General features: G+C 38.2%; 6 protein-coding genes across 8 annotated transcripts; 3 read left to right on the top strand and 3 right to left on the bottom strand.

The window, feature by feature from the left end:
• Positions 1 to 2,335: 2,335 nt before the first annotated feature.
• Positions 2,336 to 3,367, bottom strand: LOC125215924 (hevamine-A). The gene has a single exon (XM_048117506.1). The coding sequence runs from the start codon at positions 3,365 to 3,367 to the stop codon at positions 2,459 to 2,461; it is 909 nt and encodes a 302-aa protein (XP_047973463.1). The 3' UTR covers positions 2,336 to 2,458.
• A 526-nt stretch (positions 3,368 to 3,893) lies between these two features.
• On the bottom strand, positions 3,894 to 7,574 carry LOC125215347. Its single transcript, XM_048116740.1, has 3 exons — positions 5,364 to 7,574; positions 5,073 to 5,264; positions 3,894 to 4,646 (listed from the first exon to the last, which is right to left on the bottom strand). The coding sequence occupies exons 1-3, from the start codon at positions 7,451 to 7,453 to the stop codon at positions 4,088 to 4,090; spliced, it is 2,841 nt and encodes a 946-aa protein (XP_047972697.1). The 5' UTR covers positions 7,454 to 7,574; the 3' UTR covers positions 3,894 to 4,087.
• Positions 7,575 to 7,682: 108 nt separating this feature from the next.
• LOC125215349 lies at positions 7,683 to 9,990 on the top strand. Its single transcript, XM_048116741.1, has 2 exons — positions 7,683 to 8,131; positions 9,753 to 9,990. The coding sequence occupies exons 1-2, from the start codon at positions 7,746 to 7,748 to the stop codon at positions 9,856 to 9,858; spliced, it is 492 nt and encodes a 163-aa protein (XP_047972698.1). The 5' UTR covers positions 7,683 to 7,745; the 3' UTR covers positions 9,859 to 9,990.
• An 897-nt stretch (positions 9,991 to 10,887) lies between these two features.
• LOC125212295 (hydroxyproline O-galactosyltransferase HPGT1-like) lies at positions 10,888 to 14,812 on the top strand. The gene is made up of 12 exons (XM_048112416.1): positions 10,888 to 11,270; positions 11,720 to 11,783; positions 12,390 to 12,439; positions 12,538 to 12,728; positions 12,918 to 12,981; positions 13,085 to 13,157; positions 13,491 to 13,614; positions 13,741 to 13,828; positions 13,951 to 14,001; positions 14,119 to 14,190; positions 14,272 to 14,387; positions 14,470 to 14,812. Exons 1-12 carry the CDS (start codon positions 11,158 to 11,160, stop codon positions 14,490 to 14,492), a joined length of 1,029 nt encoding a protein of 342 aa, XP_047968373.1. The 5' UTR covers positions 10,888 to 11,157; the 3' UTR covers positions 14,493 to 14,812.
• Positions 14,813 to 15,208: 396 nt separating this feature from the next.
• LOC125214896 lies at positions 15,209 to 16,782 on the top strand. Its single transcript, XM_048116109.1, has 5 exons — positions 15,209 to 15,504; positions 15,580 to 15,632; positions 15,711 to 15,875; positions 16,187 to 16,288; positions 16,491 to 16,782. Exons 1-5 carry the CDS (start codon positions 15,315 to 15,317, stop codon positions 16,623 to 16,625), a joined length of 645 nt encoding a protein of 214 aa, XP_047972066.1. The 5' UTR covers positions 15,209 to 15,314; the 3' UTR covers positions 16,626 to 16,782.
• A 44-nt stretch (positions 16,783 to 16,826) lies between these two features.
• Positions 16,827 to 20,006, bottom strand: LOC125214894. 3 transcript variants are annotated; one of them, XM_048116107.1, is made up of 3 exons: positions 19,873 to 20,006; positions 17,480 to 19,234; positions 16,827 to 17,323 (listed from the first exon to the last, which is right to left on the bottom strand). In XM_048116107.1, exons 2-3 carry the CDS (start codon positions 19,116 to 19,118, stop codon positions 16,920 to 16,922), a joined length of 2,043 nt encoding a protein of 680 aa, XP_047972064.1. In that variant the 5' UTR covers positions 19,119 to 19,234; positions 19,873 to 20,006; the 3' UTR covers positions 16,827 to 16,919. The 3 variants fall into 3 exon arrangements, with proteins under 3 accessions (XP_047972064.1, XP_047972063.1, XP_047972065.1); XM_048116106.1 differs by having other exon boundaries at positions 17,480 to 19,242; positions 19,873 to 19,984; XM_048116108.1 differs by having other exon boundaries at positions 17,480 to 19,215; positions 19,873 to 19,952.
• Positions 20,007 to 20,623: the final 617 nt, after the last annotated feature.

The following is a 20,623-nucleotide window of genomic DNA, read 5'->3' as shown; positions in this document are numbered from 1 at the left end:
ATTTTTGTTCAATACATCCACCAAAGAGGGAGCCCCGGTGGCCCCGTTGGGTGGAGTTTCGTGGCTTGCTCATAAATTTGTGCTTGGAAGTTGAGGGTGATGATTATTTGGAGAAGCAAAAACAAGAGAAGAATTATCATTTTATTGTGTTGAAAAACAATATAGTAACCATTCTACGTCATGCATATAGTGATATACTACTATATAACTGCTAGATAAGATCGCTGACTACATATACATATCCAATATACTCCTTAGCTAGTATAATGCAGATTAATTATCAACAAATTATTAGTATTTGTTATATGTTCAACTGTAAGCCTTGAATTGATTTTATACGTGGGATAGACACATCAAAATTTATCTAATGGAGTATAAAATATGTTAGATAATTGACCACAATTATAAGATTACCAAAATTGTAGCTTAGGAAGATTTACAGACCCTTTAATAAATAACTAACTACGAAATTTAAATTTAATGCTAATAACTAATTATGCACCCAAAGTATAAAAAACCCTAATTAACAAATAACAATCAAAAGATAGTGTAAAAGTTTAATGGCGACATATCTCTCACAATTCAGGCACTCATGACACTTACTATTGTAATTTTTCTATTAAATTTAAAATATGAATATCAATAAGCAATAGCTGATAATTGTTCATCATAGAGTTCACAACTCAAACCAACTAAAAATGTGATGACACTTCTTTTTCTATGCTTATCTCTCACCCTTAATAAATAAAATCTAAACATGCCAACAAACACTAACAGCAGGACCCACCGGCGCCACCGTTCATCGGCAATCTGCACCGTTCATCAACCGTCTCTCCAACAAGTACAGCCCCATTAATCGACTGCGTCTCCAACAAGTACTTCCCCAGTTCCCCTCACGTGCATATAGCGTGCATCTGTTTTGTTCATCAATTTGCGTAACATAACTATATGTAAACTACATTTAATGTGATAAATAAAATGATGTGTATGGATAATGTGTTGTTTAACTATTCCAAAACTAGAAAGTTCATACTTTCCAAGAAGGGACTAATAAGGAAATAGTTCATACTTCTTAGGGACGGATGGACTATAAAATAAGTCTATTTACGTATAATAATGTACCTTTATTTTTAGAAAACCTTAATATATGTGAGACGGTTGCGAGCAGAGGCGGGCCGAATGAGACAGCACACCGCACACGTGAGAGGGAAAACTAGCTACCGCTCACCAAATCCACGTCTTAGCCACTTAGATGGTGCCATTGCCGACACTAGTACTACTAGGGATGTCAATTCAACTCGAAACTCGTGGGCCGACCCGAACAGCCCGGTAAAATGAGCGGGTTAGGGCTGTAATTTAATTACCCGAATACAAAACGAGCTAAATGGGTTGGCCCGAATGTGAGTTTTAATTATAAAATATTAAGTTTTAAGAGTTTTTTATATTTTTGAACCCTCAATCTTCATTCTACACAATTATTAGTCTTTTTCAATTTTCATTCTACACTATTTCACTCGATCCCACAATATCAGCTTTCAAGTTCCACCTCAACTCATTATTGCACCGTCTCATGTCATACCACCACCATAGCCAATCAAGACAAAATTAAGAACTAACCCATCAAAATCTCAATATATTTATCATCTTAATAATGATTCTTGTAAGATATGATTTTTTTATTTTCATAAAGAATTAGTTACGAATAATGTCATAATAATGACACGAACACAAGCTTTAATTTATATTGTAGTTGATCGAGATGAAAGGTTTCTTTTAAAGTATTATTGAAGAAAACTATAAAAATTTGAAGATTTTATATGATTCCAAACTAAAAATAAAAAAAGTATCTAAAATTTAAAATCATTATATAGAAGAAAATTTTGATACAAGAGATTATTTTCGAAAGCTTTTAGGCCCGAATAGTCCGATGTGTTAGCCAAAACCCGGCGGGTTAGGGTTAGGGTTGAAAATTTATGACCCGAAAAATCCATAACTCGAACGGCCCGCAACCAAATAGCCCGGCGACCCGAGTGGGCTGGCCCGAACCCGAACGGGTTAGACCGATTGACATCCCTATCTAAAACCCAAGAACGGATCTATTTAACGTTATTGTAAAAGTCCGAAACATTAACCTTATTAAATTTGTTTCTTTTTTTATTATTATTTCTCTTTATTTTAAAATTAATAGAATACTTTTCAAGCAATTACAATAAATATATTGAATTAATTAGTACTCCCTCTGTCCGGCATTAGGAGTCCCGGTTGATCATTTTCATCCATCTGGCATTAGGAGTCCCGGTTAGACATTTCCATAAAAAGTGAAATATAAATATTATAAAATAAAACTTTATTTTATTTATAAAATTTATAAATTAAGTTAAATTTTATTTTGATTTCAATCATAAGAAAATGCGTTGCGTTTCATGCAAATCGCGAAACCAAATAAACTTCCCAAATTTCAGACTTTTGCAACAATGGCGGAGCTGTAACCACTCTGATCATCCCAATACTTGGACCACAGCATCACTCCGCCGTACTTCCTCGACCTCCGAATCACCGGTAGAATCTCCGCAGTTAGCACATCCGCCGCAATGAATCCGCTCCCCGCGGCCTGCGGTGCCGCCGGCAGCCCTAGAAATATCTTCCCCGCCTTCACCGATCGCGTCCACCGCATCCACGAATTCACCAAATTCCCCGAGTTTCCCGACGCGTACTGGCACGGCGGATTATTGTAGAACTGCACCCAAACGTAATCGAAGAGGCTCGTGTTCAGCGCCGCCCCCAAAACCCGATCGGGGAAGGGGCACTGCGGCGCGCCGCTCACGTACACTCTCCTCCCGTATTTCCCCAATCGCTTCAGATCTCTCACCAGATCGTCGTAGTACAGCGTCGATCCGTGCTCCACATCCAAGTCGACGCCGTCCAGAACGGCGTCGCCGAGGGGGCGGGAGGCGGATTTGCCGCCGAGGAAATTGTTCCATAGGTAAATTGAGAACGCTAGGGCGTCATCTGTGGAGGAGAGAGAGTAGTTTCCGATGCCGCCGCCGATGGAGAGCATGACCTTGATTCCGAGCCTCTGGCAGGCGCGGATGCCGTCGCTGACCACGCGGCAGGAGTTGGTGGCGGGGTTGCAGTGGCCGGCGAGGTTGAGCTCGGGGGTTTGGCCTCCGCCGAATTTGTTGAGGAAGGCGATGTTGACGTAGGCGAATCTGCCGGTGGCACAGGTGTCGGCGAGAGTGCCTTCGTTACCGTTTTGCCCCCAGTAGATGGCGATGCCGCCGCCTCCTCCTCTCGCGGAGGTGCCAAGGAGAGCTTGGAGGAGGAGGACGACGAGGAGTGAATATAGGAATTCGCTTCTGCTTTCCATTATGGTTTATTTTTGAATGAGCATACATTGGAGTTTACTTATAGGGTTATAGAAATAATGGTTTGAAATTTTATTAGTATTTTACTCTTTAGGATATTGTTTTATACACAAGTAATAATGGAATTGGAATATTTTGACTAGTGAAGGTCTAACAGTGGAATGGGAGGGTTGATCAAGTCAAGTCAACCACTAAGCTTAAATTGAGTTTTTATTGAAAATTGATGAAGGTGGATGCACTGCAGATGCACACAAAACTTTGCTTATATGTTAGGACATATTTTCTTTGTTATCCATATCTATAATATTTGATTGTTGTTAGTTGTCATTGTCATTTCCAAGAAATTTATTTCATTGTATATTGGGTCTAGTTGGGATGTTACCATCAAATTGTCAATACAAGTATATTCATCATATAGTCTTCATGCTCCAATAAAATAGATGTGAAATGAATTCATACTTGACCAGGAGACTTGCAATAGTGCATTCTTCCAAGAATAAAGAGGCTTGATAGTTGAGACAAACAATGTTACAGCACCACGATATTTTGATACAAGGTGTGAAAAGTATGGAGTATGAATACATCAGTTACTTCGTTCATTTGCTGAATATTAACTCATAATTAAACTATGCAAATATATGAGATATACATGAAAGTAATGAAAACAAATGTTCTTCACCAACTTATTGGCCATTAGTTTTTTCAATTGAATGGAATAATCATCAGTTGTCTTGAAACAAAGCCTTGGAAACAGTAGAGAATGAAGAGCTGCCAAGATCATGGGTTCCAGCTCCAGAGCAAACTCGTTTATTTCCAGTCATTGGAGTTTCACAAACCACACTATAGCTGCGAGTATGCTTATCCTTCCGTTTTGATTTGCTGGGACGAGGATCATACTTACATTTTGTCACCTTGGGTTGTTGCTTAGGTGCCCAGACTCTCTGCAGATCAAGGGCCTTGCTTACGAAGGGGGCAGATCTTCGAGCCTTCTCCCTTCTCTCACGAGCTTCATTAAGGCTGCGTGTATAATCATCTATTCCACTCTCTTGTAGACTAGTGTGCATACTTGTGAGAGGCTGTGAGGACTCTCCCTCAGCAGAGACTGAATGGTTGAGGTTGTTGGCCTCGCCTTTGTCATTTCTATCATGCTTATCTCGCCATGATTGACTGCTATCCTCACTGTTGAACAGTAGGCTCGGAGCTTCATCTTCCTCACCAAAAGGCAGCAAGTCCATTTCAGCGTATATGTCTTTCACAACATCTTCGAGCTTGTCTGAATACCTGGAGCAAATATGGGTGTTAGAATTCCAATGATACTCCGTTACTACTCCCTCCCTGTTTATTCAGGTGTAATATTAATAACCAGTATCTCACTTTATGCTGGATATCATCCAGGAATGATCTGAAGATCAAAAGCTTACTAGAAAATTAATAAAAAGCAGTTTCATAGTATTTCTTGACGCAGGAGTCAATTCATAGCATAGAAAACTGCAAAAGGGGAACGACACTCACTCACAAAGCTAATAGTACAAGTAACCATAAGAGCAGAAGAAGGATTAAACCAAAATGCTTTATTGCTTCTACTTTCAAGTAACTTTACTTGAGTTCTCCATCTTTTCTTTTTCATACTTAGCTACATTTAGAAAAAAAAGGCTAAATGCATACATATCTACATGGACCAATTGTAGATTAAAGAAGAGTGTTTACCTTGCTCTGATAGTACGCTCAACATAATCGTATAAGCTAATATGACCGTGAATCCCACCTGCCACGAGGAATTGAATGATCTCTAACTGGGAACATATCTGCTTCAGTAGCTTCTTTTTGCTCGATTCTCTCATCAGTGCCTCAACATCTGACCGCAGAATCTCCATTCGAAGCAGAATCTGCAGCTCATATCTTGTGCAGGTCAAGGGAAAACTAAGGGCTAATAATTTCTATTCAAAAAGAAAAGCTGAAGTAAACTGACTCAACAAAATAAATGCACAGAAAGGATACTCTCGAACTATAGCTTCCGATGATAGAGAGGAACTTGGATTCTGGTGCACCTCCTTCATTTCCTTAGGTGATCTAAGTAGGAGTTTAATTAACTTCCCAACTACATCCTCACTATTAAGATCATCTGAAGTTGCTGCACATTGCTGAGCTTCGGCATTAACTTCAGTCTCACTCTTCTTATGCAGCCAATGAATGGAGAATTCGACAACGCGCTCTGCCAGCTTCTGCAAGTCCATACCCGACTCCAGGCCATGACGGATTCTTTTAGAGAGAATGTTCAAAAATGCATCTTGAGTCTCTACTTTAGAAACAGGCACAACTTCCTCTTGCACTGGAGAACACTTGGACGGTAATACATTAAAACCAGATGTTTCCCCCATGGAATTGATTACCGGCAATATTTTCAAGAAAGATTCTTCAACTTTGTTAATATGTTTCATCCAGCATTTAAGGAACTTCAGCTTCTTGGATTTTTCCAAATATCTGGCAGTATAAAGCTCAAACAAGTCAAAATTTGATCCTTCAAAAGCTGCTTCGCGGAAAGAACTCCATGTCATCTCCTGATAGAGATGCCTTTGGCTCCTTTTCCTTTTTCCATCTCCATACTGTTTACAGTTACCAGACGTCGATGCATCAGTTTGGGAGCCTGAACATGTGTTTGAGTCGATCATTTCCTCAATGCAGAAATCACGATTGGCGCCATTAAATCCACTTCTACCTCTCAGAGAACCAGCATCTGAGATGTGGAGAACAGCCAAATGAGCGGTCAAAGGCTTGAGACGACCCACTAACATATCTCCCTTGCTACTCGAGAGGGAAATTGAGGCCCAGTAACCATTCATATGAAGAAAACTCAAAAACATTTGCCAGGTGGGCAACTGATCCCTGCAAGTCAATCCGCCCATTTCTTCGTGCAGAATCTCAAGAACCCTGTCTGCGAAAAGGTCAGCACCACTCTTCTTCTTTTCCTTTTGCGACTCCTGGAAACACTCACTCACCAAAATGATATCTGACATGCCTCCGGTATTCTCCTGCACATTATAGCTATGAACACTCTTAACATGTATCTTCATTGTTCCCTCACCAAATTGAGCCCAAAATGCGTTTCGGCTGAAGAAACTATGTGAATCTCTAGATTCCGCTCCATTAAAAATGTCATCAGTTTCAATAGTACAAGATAGACTCTTTAGAATCACAAGCTCGAGATCACAGAACTTACATTCTAAAGGCTTCCCTTTCACATCCAATATCTCAAGATTCAGTTCTCCACTATATTTTCTTCTACGAATACCACCAAAATCAGCAAAGTCGAAAGACAACCCAATTTGGGGATAGATCAGCCCAAGAGGCAACAAAACCGAGCACAAGACAATGAAATCGCTAGAACAAAAACCCCATCCAATTTTCCTGATCCCATCCCTGATCGTCACTAAATTTTCCCCACACCCATATTTCTTCTCATCAATCTCATCAGTTTCAATCTTAACGTCAACCCAACTCAAATGAATATCCCTAACAGAAAATGCTTCTCGAACAGCGCAAAATGCATCATTAAACTCACGCACTTCCAGATAATCAACCAATGAATTAACAGACTGGCCAATTGGCGAAAACAGAACAACTAAATTAGAAGGAATTTTCACAAAACCTCCATCTGGAAATTCACCACCACCGGCGAGCTTATCCTGCTCGCTCTCCCACGCGTAGTCGTGAACCAATTGAAGCAGCGAGCTGGCGGCATTCGAAGCGCGGGGGCAGCACGCTGAATTCGGCGGATCGGAGCTAGATATGCAATTTAACGTTGTGGAGAGGGATCCGAGAGTCTCTTGGGGGAGATTGAAGGATAGGGAACGTGTAGAGAGATCGCGAGGGAGAGCTGCGGCGCAACGCAGCGGAGAGAGGGAGGAGAAGAAGAGTTTGAAGGCGGAGAGGGTGGCCGCGAGCGGAGGAAATCGGAGGAGGCGATTTGCCGCGGATATGACGGCGGAGAAGTAGGGGGAAGGGTTTTGGAGCGTGAGAATTGGATCTAGGTCAATGAGGAGGACTACACGTTGAGTTTTGGAAAAATCCAGTGACTGCCGATTAGCCATTGACGGTGGATAAGACTAACGTGCGCCGGAGGTGAAGTATTTCGGCATCAAGATCAAGCGAAAGGAGAAAACTTGATAAATCCCACGGTATCTATGCTGCGGCTGCGGGCGGGAAAAACAATTTGCAGAGGCGGGCGAATTTTCAAAATGTTTTCTAATCTTTTTAGGGGCAGTTTCGACTTTGGGAAAGGTAAAACGACGACGTACTAAACCCTATCTTCATCTTCTTCTCCACAGCAATCAGTTACTCCTTAATAACCAGAAAAGGGAAAGAGCCCAAAAATAGAAAAAAATGCCCTCACTTTCTGCTTTCAAATTTTCGATTCTCTCGCATCCACCACTCTCTAGCAGAAGATCATTTTCACCGACAAGCCCTTCGATTTTAAGAGAATTCCGGCCTCGCCCAGATTTATCCTCGTCAGTGTCTATTTCTAGAAGGGCCCTTTTCCGGCGAAAATCGTCGGAAGAAGAGGCGGATGTTGCAGAAGCGGAGGACGAGTGGCTGCAGAAATTGCCGGAGAAAAAGAAAGCGTTGTATTCTCACAGTTTGCCGTGCGTAGAGGCGTGGCTCAGAAGTTTGGGGTTTTACCAGAGCAGAGATGATAGAGCTGTTTGGTTTGTGGAGAAGCCTGATTGGCATGCACAGCTCTCGCTTGATGTCACTGACTTGTACATAAGGTTTGTGCTTCCAAAGATTGTTTTTTTGTTCTTCTGGAATGTGTTTGCTGAGTCTTACTATCTGTTTGATTGCCATGTAACTGAAATTGGTGCATTGTGCTCTGTTTCTTGCTCTAAGTAGTTAATGCAATTCGGTGTGTTGTGGAAATGAAGGTGGTTTAAATTGATAACTTCATCATTGTATGTCTCTGGATATCAAGTGATTGAGTTTATGATGTGATTATGTATGCATAATATTTTGTTAGACTTTCTTTGTATCAAAGGGTATATTTGTTTGAACAAACTCCTCTGTGTAGAATTTTATTGAAAACTTAATAAGTACTAATTGGGAGTAGAATGATATAAACACACCATACTTTGGAGAATTCGGTAAATGAAATGATAAGTCAAAGTCACTTTGATTAAGTCTGTCACTACATAAATTTGGAGATAAATTGCAAGACTTGATGTTAGGTTCTTTACAATAGAGTTCTATCTCATTTTGATTTCTTGCAAAAGAGTTCGGGTTGATTTGATTTCAATTGTATACAGGTCTAACTTCATTCGCTATTAAAACGTAAATGCAAGGTTGTGTACTTGTGTTAGTCATTTGCGTGGATAGGAAAAGTAGTGGAAGATCATACAGTCTCCAGTTGCTTTGAAATGAAGAGCTGACAAACATTTCATATATCATACTCCTCTTTCTACCGTTGTAGTGTTAGGCTGACGAACATTTCATATATCATACTCCTCTTTCTACCACGGTAGTGTTAGGCATTTCTGTAATTCTAGGTAATACTTTTTTACAGGAGTCGCCCATATCGGTGTTTTGTGTGTTTATCTTGAGATAAGTTTCATTGATGGGTTAACTTTATAAGAAGGCTTTAACTTCTGGCTCATGTAATGCTGTTGTGTGTGAAGCTGATTGAAGGCAAAGCTACCGAGACTGCTGGTCAAATACTTAAAAATCTAGTTGCTTGACTAACACAGGAAACTTTTTCATTGATCTATGGCATAGCTATAATTTTTTTATCGGTCTATGCCATAACTAGATGTTAGATGTTGTGTATCTTACTATCTTTGCAAAGTTAATGTCTTCTTTGTCTTCTTGTCTACATTTGTTTCATGTGCTTGGGTTATTTGTATCAGTATTTCTTTCCAATTTAATTTATTACTAATATGTAGTCCATTTGGATTTTGGATATTAATCATCTTTCGTTCTTCAATCATCTCTTCATTTGGATTGACTATCAATCTCCCACAGTGATGCACTTGAAATATATTTGTTACAAGTATATATTTCAATACACAACATTATATGCTTTCACTTGTGTTGCTCATGGAAAAATGTGCTTGTTGGACATCTGCATCCACTTGATCATGTTAAACTAGTGGAGATAATGCTTTTTGGAATAAGTTTTCTGGTAATGATATCTCTTTGTTTGTTAAATAAGTAGTCACTTATTCATAAGCACACATGTTGGCTTCTTCAATCAAGCTGTGGGTTTCCAGAGTTGCACAACTTTTTGCTTCCAAGCATTAAAAAACTTAGCTGTAGTTTATTAAAGGGTACTTCTTCAGTTGTTTAAATCTCAGAGATTCTCAATGTTATGTAATATCGCTGAATACGTTTGCTGTGCAGGTACCTGAAGAGTGGAGCAGGAAATCTCGAGAAAGATGTTGAAAGACGATTCAGCTATGCCCTCAGTAGGGAAGATATCGAAAATGCCATACTGGGAGGACCGTGACGGCACAAATATATTTCTCTTAATCATCATAATTTGTGAGTGGTGAATATCCATCTTAAAAAAAGAGCATGGATTTCTGATAAATCTTGAACCAATTTTCATCGGGGTTATGGATATATTCATGTTATACAATATGTTGTGAAGCCTCAGATTCAATATGCATCGTTTGCTCAAAGTTATAACATCAAAATGAAGTGCAACTTCTACGTATTTTAATACTCGATTACATGCCTTAGGGATCTTGGCCTCCTATGGAAAAAAAATAATTTTCGTGCCAATTCAATCTCGGATTATATCAATATATTTTAACCTTGAGTAACCAAACATCCCCTAAACCAAAATTGACATTTTCTTCAAAAACCCTAAACTAGAAATGACATATATTTCTCCACATTCACGTTAGCTTATAATAATTATCCAGAAAAAGGGATTTATCAAATTGTTTAACAGGAGTTTTTATTCTTATTCTACATAGTATCAATAACCATTGATCAATGTTATTTTTCCGTTACAATTATTACCACCATGAAACGTATTTAGATAAATTTTGTAGCAAAATCATTGACTGTCTTAACTCATTCTTGAATATTATTCTCCGAGGTCATTTTCCAACATAAGACTTATTTTTTTTTTTTGGCAAAAAATAATAAATTTTTTCTCTTAATTTCTCCACTCTATATTTTTCTTTTTATTTTCTCTCCTACTTTATTATCTCCTATTAACATAATAAATATTTTTTTTGTGCTAAAAAACACCTCTATTAACAAAAACGAGGGAATACTTCTAACAATTGAATATGAAGGAAGACAATATAGCTAGAAAAAATTTACACTTATTCCTTTCAATAATTCCATTTATTTCTTATATTGGGCCTCTTTGAGCCTCTTTGCACAGTCCATTTAGTTTGGGCCTTTTCTAATTCGAGCCCAATAAATCAAAAACTTCATCAATAGCTGTAAAACCGTAATCTCGAAGCAGTAAATCGGAATGTTGCGGTAAGCTTTTCTAAATCTAATGAAAAAAGTCTTGCGAATAGTAATCAGTACTACCAGAAAAATAAATTTGTTCTTCTTTATTGTTTGGCACTGAAATCCACACTCCAAATTGTCCTAATCGATCGCGTTCTCTCTCAGCACTTCATTTTCAAAATATTCTACTTCTGTTGAATCGGAACACCGATTCAAAGGAGTGTTATTGCTGATTATTAATTTAATTTCCATTTCGATTGTAAACACTCGGATCGGCTGAATTAGACTCAGTAACTGGATTGAATTGGAAGTGAGTTGAGAAGCAAAGCAAATGCAGAAAAAGGAGTCGGGTGGGCGATTCACGGGGATGGTGATTCGGTCCCGAATTTCGATTCTCTTGTTCTCAATGTTTTCAGCTTTTGCTTCTCTATATGTCGCCGGACGGTGAGTTTTGGTTGTGTGGTTTTATATATTTATACTATTTTTTGTTTGTAGCAGTTATTGAAATGTGCTTGTTATGTTTTGGGTGGTTGAGTTGATTATTTTGTAGCTGATGAGGCTTAATTGGTTGACTGTATCATGTTACTGGTGATAAGATGCGAATGCTTATGACACATTGGTATTTGAAGCTAGAAGCCAGAAATTGTTCTTAATCGCTTGTAAATTTGAGTGCGGAGAAAGTATGCAAACATGTTCCTATGATTATATTTTCTAGCTATTGAACGTAGATTGAATTGTTTGATTTAAGGGGAAATAAGTTAAAAAGACAAAAATACTTACATAACCTGGAGCTGCATTATATCAACTGTATACCGAATTGTTTATTATCATCATTAGAATAGGAAAGAAGGAAAGTTAAAATGTAGTTTGATGTGTGTAATTGGGTGTGGCAGATTGTGGCAGGACGCGGAGAACAGAGTTTATTTAGCTAAGGAGCTTGATAGAATTACTGGTCAGGTATTGAGAATGTTTTTTTACCTTGAGATTTACTGCTTTGACTGGTTTGAGTAATCAAGAAATCGGTGACCTTTCTGATCCTTCATTTGTGCTCAGTTCATTGCATATGTTCGATCTTTTGTGTGTTATATAAATATTCCCTTTTGTTATAGTTCATTCATTAGTCTACTGCTAGTTTAGGTAATTTTGGATTTACATTTGCTTTTTGGATTTATTATTTTAGGACAAGTTGCATATTAGCTGCCCTATTTAAGCAGTATCTTTATGGCTGAATTTGCTTCCAGATGTCTGTCATTGTCTCTCAATAATATTTCATCAAAGTGATGGAAGTATTGTCTTTTGGAACATCTTGTGTTGCCATTTTACTGAAGAAAAAAGTTGTCTGACATGATGCAAACTGGCTTATGAACTTACAAATTGTCTCTCAATAATATTTCATGAAATTATCACGATACATGGCATTGGCTTCTATCTGTTTGGTATACATGCTTTGAATTTGTAAAATGTGGTCAATACCCTGATATGTTTATCGTGTTCAATTATGCAATGAGCTGCAACATCTTGTTCATACCCATGGATAACTTCTAATGTCTCTTTTATACTCAGGGAAAATCTGTGCTGTCAGTTGCTGATTCATGGAAAATCATTGAATGCAGGTGACATTAACTTGTTTCCTTTTCTTTCTATGTGCAGTGCTTTGATGTTAGAAATTAGAATGGTTGTGAATGCAGCAATAATCAAAACTCACATGCAGGGAACAGCAGAAGATATTGTCGGGCTTGGAGATGGAACTTGCAGCTGCTAAACAGGAAGGTTTTGTTTCAAAGCTTTTGTCTGAAACTGATAAAAGCCCTATGAGGAAGCCGCTCGTAGTGGTTGGAATACTTACAGGATTTGGTCGTAAGAGCAACAGAGATGCTATAAGGAAGGCATGGATGGGCACAGGTATATGATTAGCTTTACACCAATTGTTGACTGGTTGTACCTTGAATGGGATTGCTACTATGAACTGTCACTGTTATCTTGTGTTCTGGGATACACTTCAATATCTATCCATGCTTTTCAAAGTTTCTTCACATTTTCTAGTTATTTATCAGAATGATCACATCTATCTCATATTTTTCTTCTTCACAGGTACAACTTTGAAAAAGTTGGAGGAACAGAAAGGCATCGTTATCCGTTTTATCATTGGCAGAAGGTGTGCTTTTTTTCCTGCTCTCTCCTCTGTCCCTCCTTCCACCCCCTTCCACAGGTCCGACAATCTACATGTAGTATCTATTCAATATTCTCGTAATGTGCAGTTCCAATCGAGGAGACAGCTTGGATAGGGGCATTGATAACGAAAACGCACTAGCAAATGATATTTTTATCCTTGTAAGTCATTTGACTCCATGTTATTAGGGATTCTGACTGTTTTACATAGTACTTAAGAAAATAAAGTCTGTTCATACTAAACTCTAGGTCCAGTGCAATATATCTTTAGATTGTTATAGTCTTGTAATTAATGCAGTGCTGCTTAAAAGATAGCATTACTAATTTGTTAACTGTTTGGATACATGCTGCAAATTTATTCTCTGGCAGTTGTTCAGCAATCGTAGTATAGGGAAAATTATGACCACTCATTTTTTTCAGTAAAATGTGACCACTGTCAACAGACTCTCACTCTTACGCTGTAGTTATTAATTCCTCTAGCAAATTTTGAATCAGGATAACCATGTGGAGGCCCCTGAGGAACTACCAAACAAGACAAAGTTATTCTTTGCTCAAGCTGCCGAACATTGGGATGCACGCTATTATGCAAAGGTCAATGATGATGTCTATGTAAATATTGGTAGGTCTAAAGTGCAATTACTTGCAACATCCCTATATGTTTGATAATTGTTATAATTAGAAAACATTCTATCTTGAATAGTGAATGCATCACAAGAGGTGAATGACGTATATATCTTCTCTGCAGATGCCTTTGCAAATACACTTGCTGCTCAAGAGTACAAGCCTCGTTTATATATTGGGTGTATGAAATCAGGAGAAGTTTTCTCTGAAAAGTGAGTGTGATCAAACTTTGATGCTGTGATGATTTTGAAAGCAGCTATGGACCGTACATCTTGATATCATATAGTATCATGAATTGATACTTATAAGCTCGTCACTTTGTGTAACTTGACAGGGGAAAAAGATGGTACGAACCAGATTGGTGGAAATTTGGGGATGGGAAAACGTAAGCATATTACAGTACGCTTTCAACGATCATATACAGCACACAGTTTCAAATGTATTGTTTCACACCCGCACATCCGTGGCTTCTTTAACGAATGCTTCTTGCTTGTGTAAACAGTTATTTCCGCCATGCTTCAGGCGAGATGTTCGTGATAACTAAGGCTCTGGCCAAGTTCATATCAATTAACAAGTAAATTCTATTTGAACTGATTAGCATTCATTGGGTGCTCGAACCAAACCTGAGCTCTCCCTCTATTTTTTTGGTTGGCAGATCTTTCCTTCGCACATATGCACATGATGACATCAGCGTAGGATCGTGGTTTATTGGTCTGGATGTGCAGCATGTGGACGAGAATAAGTTTTGCTGCTCATCTTCTTGGTCCACAGGTTCGATATCTGCAAAACCCGTTCAATAGTATCATAACAGCAATTAACGAAGCAAAGTGAATGATGGTGGTTTTGTTTTCAGGAGCCTTGTGTTCAGGTGTATGATCTTGTTTTAAGATTCAGAGAGAGCTCATATTCTTTACAGCGGCGTTGACAAATCTATTGCACATACGATGATTTTAGATCAGGAGGAATTCTTTTTTTCTTTTTCGGCCCCTTACATGTTCAAAAATTTCACATACTACTGTCTTATCTACATTATTTTGAGATGTACTAGTAGCTTTTTGGAACCACAGTGTTTCTCTGTAGCAGTTGTGACATATATTCAGATGCTCCTAACATACGCATATCCAGTTATCCACTCTTTTCTGCATTGACCATGTATTCGGCATGTATTTATATCGAGTAGATGTTCGATTTTGTCATCGTTTTAGCTCTAGCTCAACTCAACGATAGTTGAAACATTGCATACATTTTTACTATTATCCTAAAACTGCTTACATTTTTGTAATTTGTTGTGCAATTTGTCTCTTCAAATCATTGGAAAGCTCCATATATCCACTTTTCTTATTACTACTTGCAATGCACTGGGAGTCTTAAAAGTTCTGAAAACTAAAATAAATTATGCCATAATGTTCATTTAAAATAAATATGTTATCGACTTATCGTACATTAGTGTAATATAGGTAGGTATATTTTGTATGCTTAGATATTGCAAATTATACTACTACTAATTAGATCAAAATATAAAATAATAATAATGGTGTATTATAAGATAAAATAGCATAGGACCAAAAATATTTTCCATTTCATTTTAATATTTTATTTTCTGGTCAGTTTACTGCTCTTTCTCATCTCCAAGTTAGAATCGCGTTGATTTTGGATCAAATTAAACAAACAGGCGCCTGATTTCCACCAAGAAATACAATGGAGTACGATTTTAGAAAACGGAACCCGCCCCAGTATGATTCCACCACGCCGCCGTACGGCAGGGCTCCCTCCGCTTCTCATCCGCCCTACGCTCAACAGTCCGTACTATACCCTAAGATCGGCAGCGCCGACCCTCATTCAGTCCGCAACCCTCCGTTTCACCATGCGCCGCCTCCACCTTCTAATCGTATGTCGCCGTTTCATTTTCCCCTTATATGTGTATTTAATTGATTTTTTATTCTGATTTGGGGCTAATTTGCAGCTGGGATCGGGATTAGGGTTGCGATCAAACCTGAATACAGAATCACTCCGCCGGTATATATTGCTGCTTAAGATTTCTAAATTGTCGTTTATTTGCCTGGATTAGAAAATTGATTGATTTGATCGTTGTAGCCTCCATTGCTGCCACATCTGGGTGAAATTCCGCGCAGCAATTTCCACTTCGATTTCGACTTTGAAAGGAATGTGCTGACGGAAGCAGTTAAGGAAAACCCCAACTGGGCTAGGCTTGGAATCGACAATTCTCTACCAAAGGCAACTGAGCCAACACCATCTTATGTATGTGCTCTTTTCATGAATTTGGTTGTAGTTGTGTTCGTTTTCATATTCGATTTTCGACTCACTTCCCTTTCAATGTGTGTGCTTGTGCCTGCTTATTCCTTAGCTTATGAATCAGTTTCATATCATTGTGGGCTAAGGCAAAAACTTGTGTTTATCGGGCTGCACGGTGCATTTACTTTGCTTAGGATTCACCAATCCTCGTTAGAGTTTATAAAATTTATCAGTCCATAGTCAGATGGATGAAACAGAGTGTGTCTCTTGTTGAATTTTAGCTGGTGATATTGACATGAATCGGCTTTTGAATTCAGGGTGCGGCCGCAGATCCTGTGGTGAGCAAATATATAGCAGCAGGTCTCAGCAGAGAGGCTGTGCCGCTTGCAGTTGCAAATTATGGAGACAATCCCTCCAAGGTAATATCTCTCTTTCTACGTTTCATAGTCTTGAAAATAATGTGTTCGATCAGTATATCTTGTTGTCTGCGTTATTGCAGAAACCTTACTATGAACTATATCACTCTTTTGGTGTTGCATGTAAAATGGGATAGGCTTTCTTACCATGATAGTGTTGTCAACCCACTATTAAACAGCACCTATATAACTCAACTTGTCACAGGTTAAGGAATTCGCCAATGGATTTACCCTACTACGAGAAATGGGATTCCCGTCGAACAATGTAGCTGAGGCCTTAATTATGTACGACAACGACACAGACAAGGCATTGGCTCAACTTATCAATGCTCCATCCTGAATAATACTACTCCATATCAGAATATTGCAAGTGTTGTTTTATACGAAATTAGGTAGCATCATGTATTGTCTATCATTGTAAAGAGTGAAATTCTATGATTGTATACACATTTGTATGCCCCTTTATAGCAATGACCATTTTCTTTCCTCTGTTTTTATTTTCTGTGCTTCATTCCAACATCAGTTTAGTGCATTACGTTCATGATGAATACAAACTTGTATAGATACAACATCTTTTGTGTACAACTACAAAATAATTCACTGTGGATTACAAGATAAGATACGAAGTGCCAGGTTACAAATTAAATATATTGTCGCTACTAAATATAGAAGTATTAAAGTGCCTTGTATTAAGATCACCACCTTCAAGAGCAGAACCGAAACGGTCGAGCCACTGAACCGGGCTTGGATTTTCAGTCTCCTCGACCCATTCTGAAGTCATGTCGATGTCATCCAGCTGAAGGGAATCTGCTTCCGACGAACTCGATTTCAAGGACTTGTCTAGTTTGAGGTTGTAATAAATGTAGAGTAGGTCGTTCAGTGCTTCCTTATCAATCTTGTTGCGCTTCTCTGAATGAATTTGTTGAAACGTGCTCCACTGCCTCTCAGAAGTCGATGTACTGCACACTTGGCTCAGTACTCGAATCGCCACCTGCTGCAGCGTTGGAGCTGCATCGCCAAATTGTTCCCACCATATCCCTGCAACGCCATTCACCATATATTTAACTCTAGAAAATCTACCTCAAGTCAGCTTGCACAGTTATACAGAGCATTATTTGAAAACCTTAAAAATTCCCACCCTATAATTGAATTGAACGCAAGTGATATATGCAAGAACACATCACATGAACTTACCAGGCGAAACGCTATCAATGGCCTCCTTTGCAAGGTTGCAGCCAAACATCCCCTTCGCCCTTGAAAATAGAAGAATCTGGTTGGTTAAATCATGCCTATGATCAGGTGTGGGAAGAAGCTTTTCCAGAACTGTATAAAAGTCTTCCTTAATGGCTGGAAAAAATTTGATCTCTGGATTATATTGGATGCTTGGGTTCAGAAAAGCTGCTGCAGAATGTAGAGGAGAGTGAAGGTTGTTCTGCCAGTGCTTATCTACAATATCCAAAAAAGTCTTGCATTTTATCTCATCCATAATGTAGTATGTCCGAATCGACTCTTTTGCCCTAGTCATCAATTCATAAATGAACCCCACTGCAGGCTTCCCTCCCGACACTTCCCTCATTACTTTCAAAAATGGCTCGGACACAGCAACACTTTCTTCTGCTGCTTTCCAAAATTCATTGTCATCAAGAATGCTGACACATGTTGCTGCCTGAGGCTTGTTTGATAAAGTTGATCCTGCCGAAAACTCCGGACTATTGAACATATGTTTCAATCTTGACTTCTGTTTCAACATGGATTGTAAAGAGAGAAAATTGGACACAGACTTAGTGATGCCGCTCCTGATGATGTCATATCCTCCTGTAAACATCCTCATCATGGCAAGCATTGATGAATTATTGTATATATACTTTGAAACAGCCTGTGCCTGTAAAATACACCTACTAACCCAATCTACGTTACAGAACTCCTCCAAAATCCCATTCATGCATTGTGAAGCACAAGGGGTGACGAAAATAGAGCCATAATTCTGCAGGATATGGTTTGCTAAGCCAGGGCAGTTGAGCTCATTATCTATGATAACTTGAACTACATTCTCAGGACCAAAATCTTGAATGATTGAGTCGAACAAATCAGAGAGGTACTTTATATTTTTATAATACGAAGATGCATCGACCGACTTGTGGAAGAAGGTTCTTGAAGGGGATGAAACTAAGAAATTGATTAGAGCCCTTGATTTGTTATCTGTCCATGTTTCTGCAATAACAGTGCAGCCAGTCATAGCCCATTCTCTTTCAATATCTTTTGATTGTAAACTCACTTCAGACTTGATATTCTCCAACCATGTCGTCTTCAAAGTATCCGCCGATGGTCCTACAAATCCTGGACCACACTTCCTTACTGCATCAATCATCTGCTGATAAGATGAAGAACGAGCTATGCTGAAGTCCAGTCTATTTTCAAAGAAGAAGAGAGCTATACTTCTCTCAGCATTTTCATGGTCACTTCTAGAAGTAGAACCCGATGTCGTGCTGGATGAGAAGACTTTACCAGTTACCGGTGCTGCTTCAACAGACATTAGAGACTTCCCCGTGGAAATACTTACAGCAAGAGGAGATTTGAATTCAGGTAACATTTGCTTCTTAACAGTCAAGGTTTCCTTACTGTCCTCCTTCGATGCAAGAATTTCCCTCACCTTATCTGTCACATCATCTCTCACTTTTGTGCACGGATTCACACCTTTACTCGGAAGTCTAGATAAATGATGCTTCAACCTGCTGATTCCACCATTAAGAATTCTGTCGCAGAATTTGCATCTCACCTTATTCCCTTCCAACCTATCAGCATATTCCCAGCAAATATCCTTCTCCCGAACCATCGAGACACCTATCAAACAAATTTCATACGCTACACGCCTACGTAATCATATGTTCTTTCAAAGACATGTTTACTGGCCAGCATCGTATTCTTTCATCCTTCATGGCAAGACATAGACTGAGAAACTACATAAAATCCAATCAGATTTTCACATCTATTCAGGATATGCCTAGTAATGCTCATATTAGACACACTTAAATTTATATACATTCATTGCACTTCTCATTTGGGCAATTGCAATCAAGATGAGTTCAATTTGAACAATTGATATAATGATTTCAATAAGCTGTCACATACCATGTCAATAATCCAAAACTAGCAGAAATGTTCGTTGTTCAACCATAGCATAAGTTATGAAAACAAAACCAATAATTCGTTCTGCAATCAATTATCAAATATAGGAAGAAGAACCCCTCTCAAAACAGACTAATCAGAGAAGTTCAACTAAGGAACATGGTTAAAATCAATGACTGTACAAGCAAATACTAAAATTTCATATACTACATTTTTTCTTGTTTATTCATTCATCTGACTTAAAAATCCATCTAACCCCTATCATCTCCGTTTTTCCCCAATCCAACCGAATTTAATTAGTCAAGTTTCAGACGTAGGTATCAACAAATATTTAATCGATTATGCATAGCCAATCATAGTTAAGTTGCTAGCTGCTCTAATTGCATGAACCAATCATACAGTTTATAAAAGAGAGACAGAGAGATGAAGATAAAGTGAAATCGGAGAAGACGAGAACTTACAAGCAGAGAATTGATCGCAAGTTTCGCAGATCTGCAGAGACAACTCGCCTTATTTCTCGCGATATTTTGATACTCAGCTGCGCTTTTTGGGCTGAAACATATTGCTTCTTTTATTTATCCTTTAAATTTTATAAATTCTTCACTGAGTTTGATGACGATATATCGCGGCTTTATCAATGTACAATACGTGCTTAGCATTTATATTTAACACTTTGGAAAGATTGCGCGAAATTTTGTAGTAATATCAATTTCAGTCGAAAAAATATTTCACTCGTGCACGATAATAAATTTGGCAATTTTTATGCTATATCTCTTCATTCGTCATTACTTATCACTAGTTTTCTCTTCGTTCCATTCACCAATACTTATCACACCTATTTTTAGTAAGAGTGAACTACATAAACGGTATCTGATCTTTCACTTTCGCACATTAATAGTACCTGATCTTTATTTTATATCGTTTTTGGTACCATGTGACAAAAATAACACTAGGTACCAAATATGTAATTTTTTTTCATGGAAGATATTTTTTGAAATTTCAATTAAATAATACCAAATATGTGATTATTTTTTCTTCCTTTCACATTTCTCTTTTTCTTCATTAATTTCTTCTTCTTTATTTTTTCTTCATTTTCTTCTTTCTTTTTGTATTTTATCTTCCTATCTTTTTTCTTTTTTTCTCCTTAGTTTATGTTTCTTCTTCCTTCTTTTTTCTTTTTTCTTCTTTCTTTATAGTGTTTTATACATACAT

This window comes from Salvia hispanica, chromosome 3, assembly GCF_023119035.1.
Source record: "Salvia hispanica cultivar TCC Black 2014 chromosome 3, UniMelb_Shisp_WGS_1.0, whole genome shotgun sequence".
Taxonomy (NCBI): domain Eukaryota; kingdom Viridiplantae; phylum Streptophyta; class Magnoliopsida; order Lamiales; family Lamiaceae; genus Salvia; species Salvia hispanica.
Note: the sequence above shows the minus strand (reverse complement) of the source record. Positions and strands in the feature narration are given on the sequence as shown.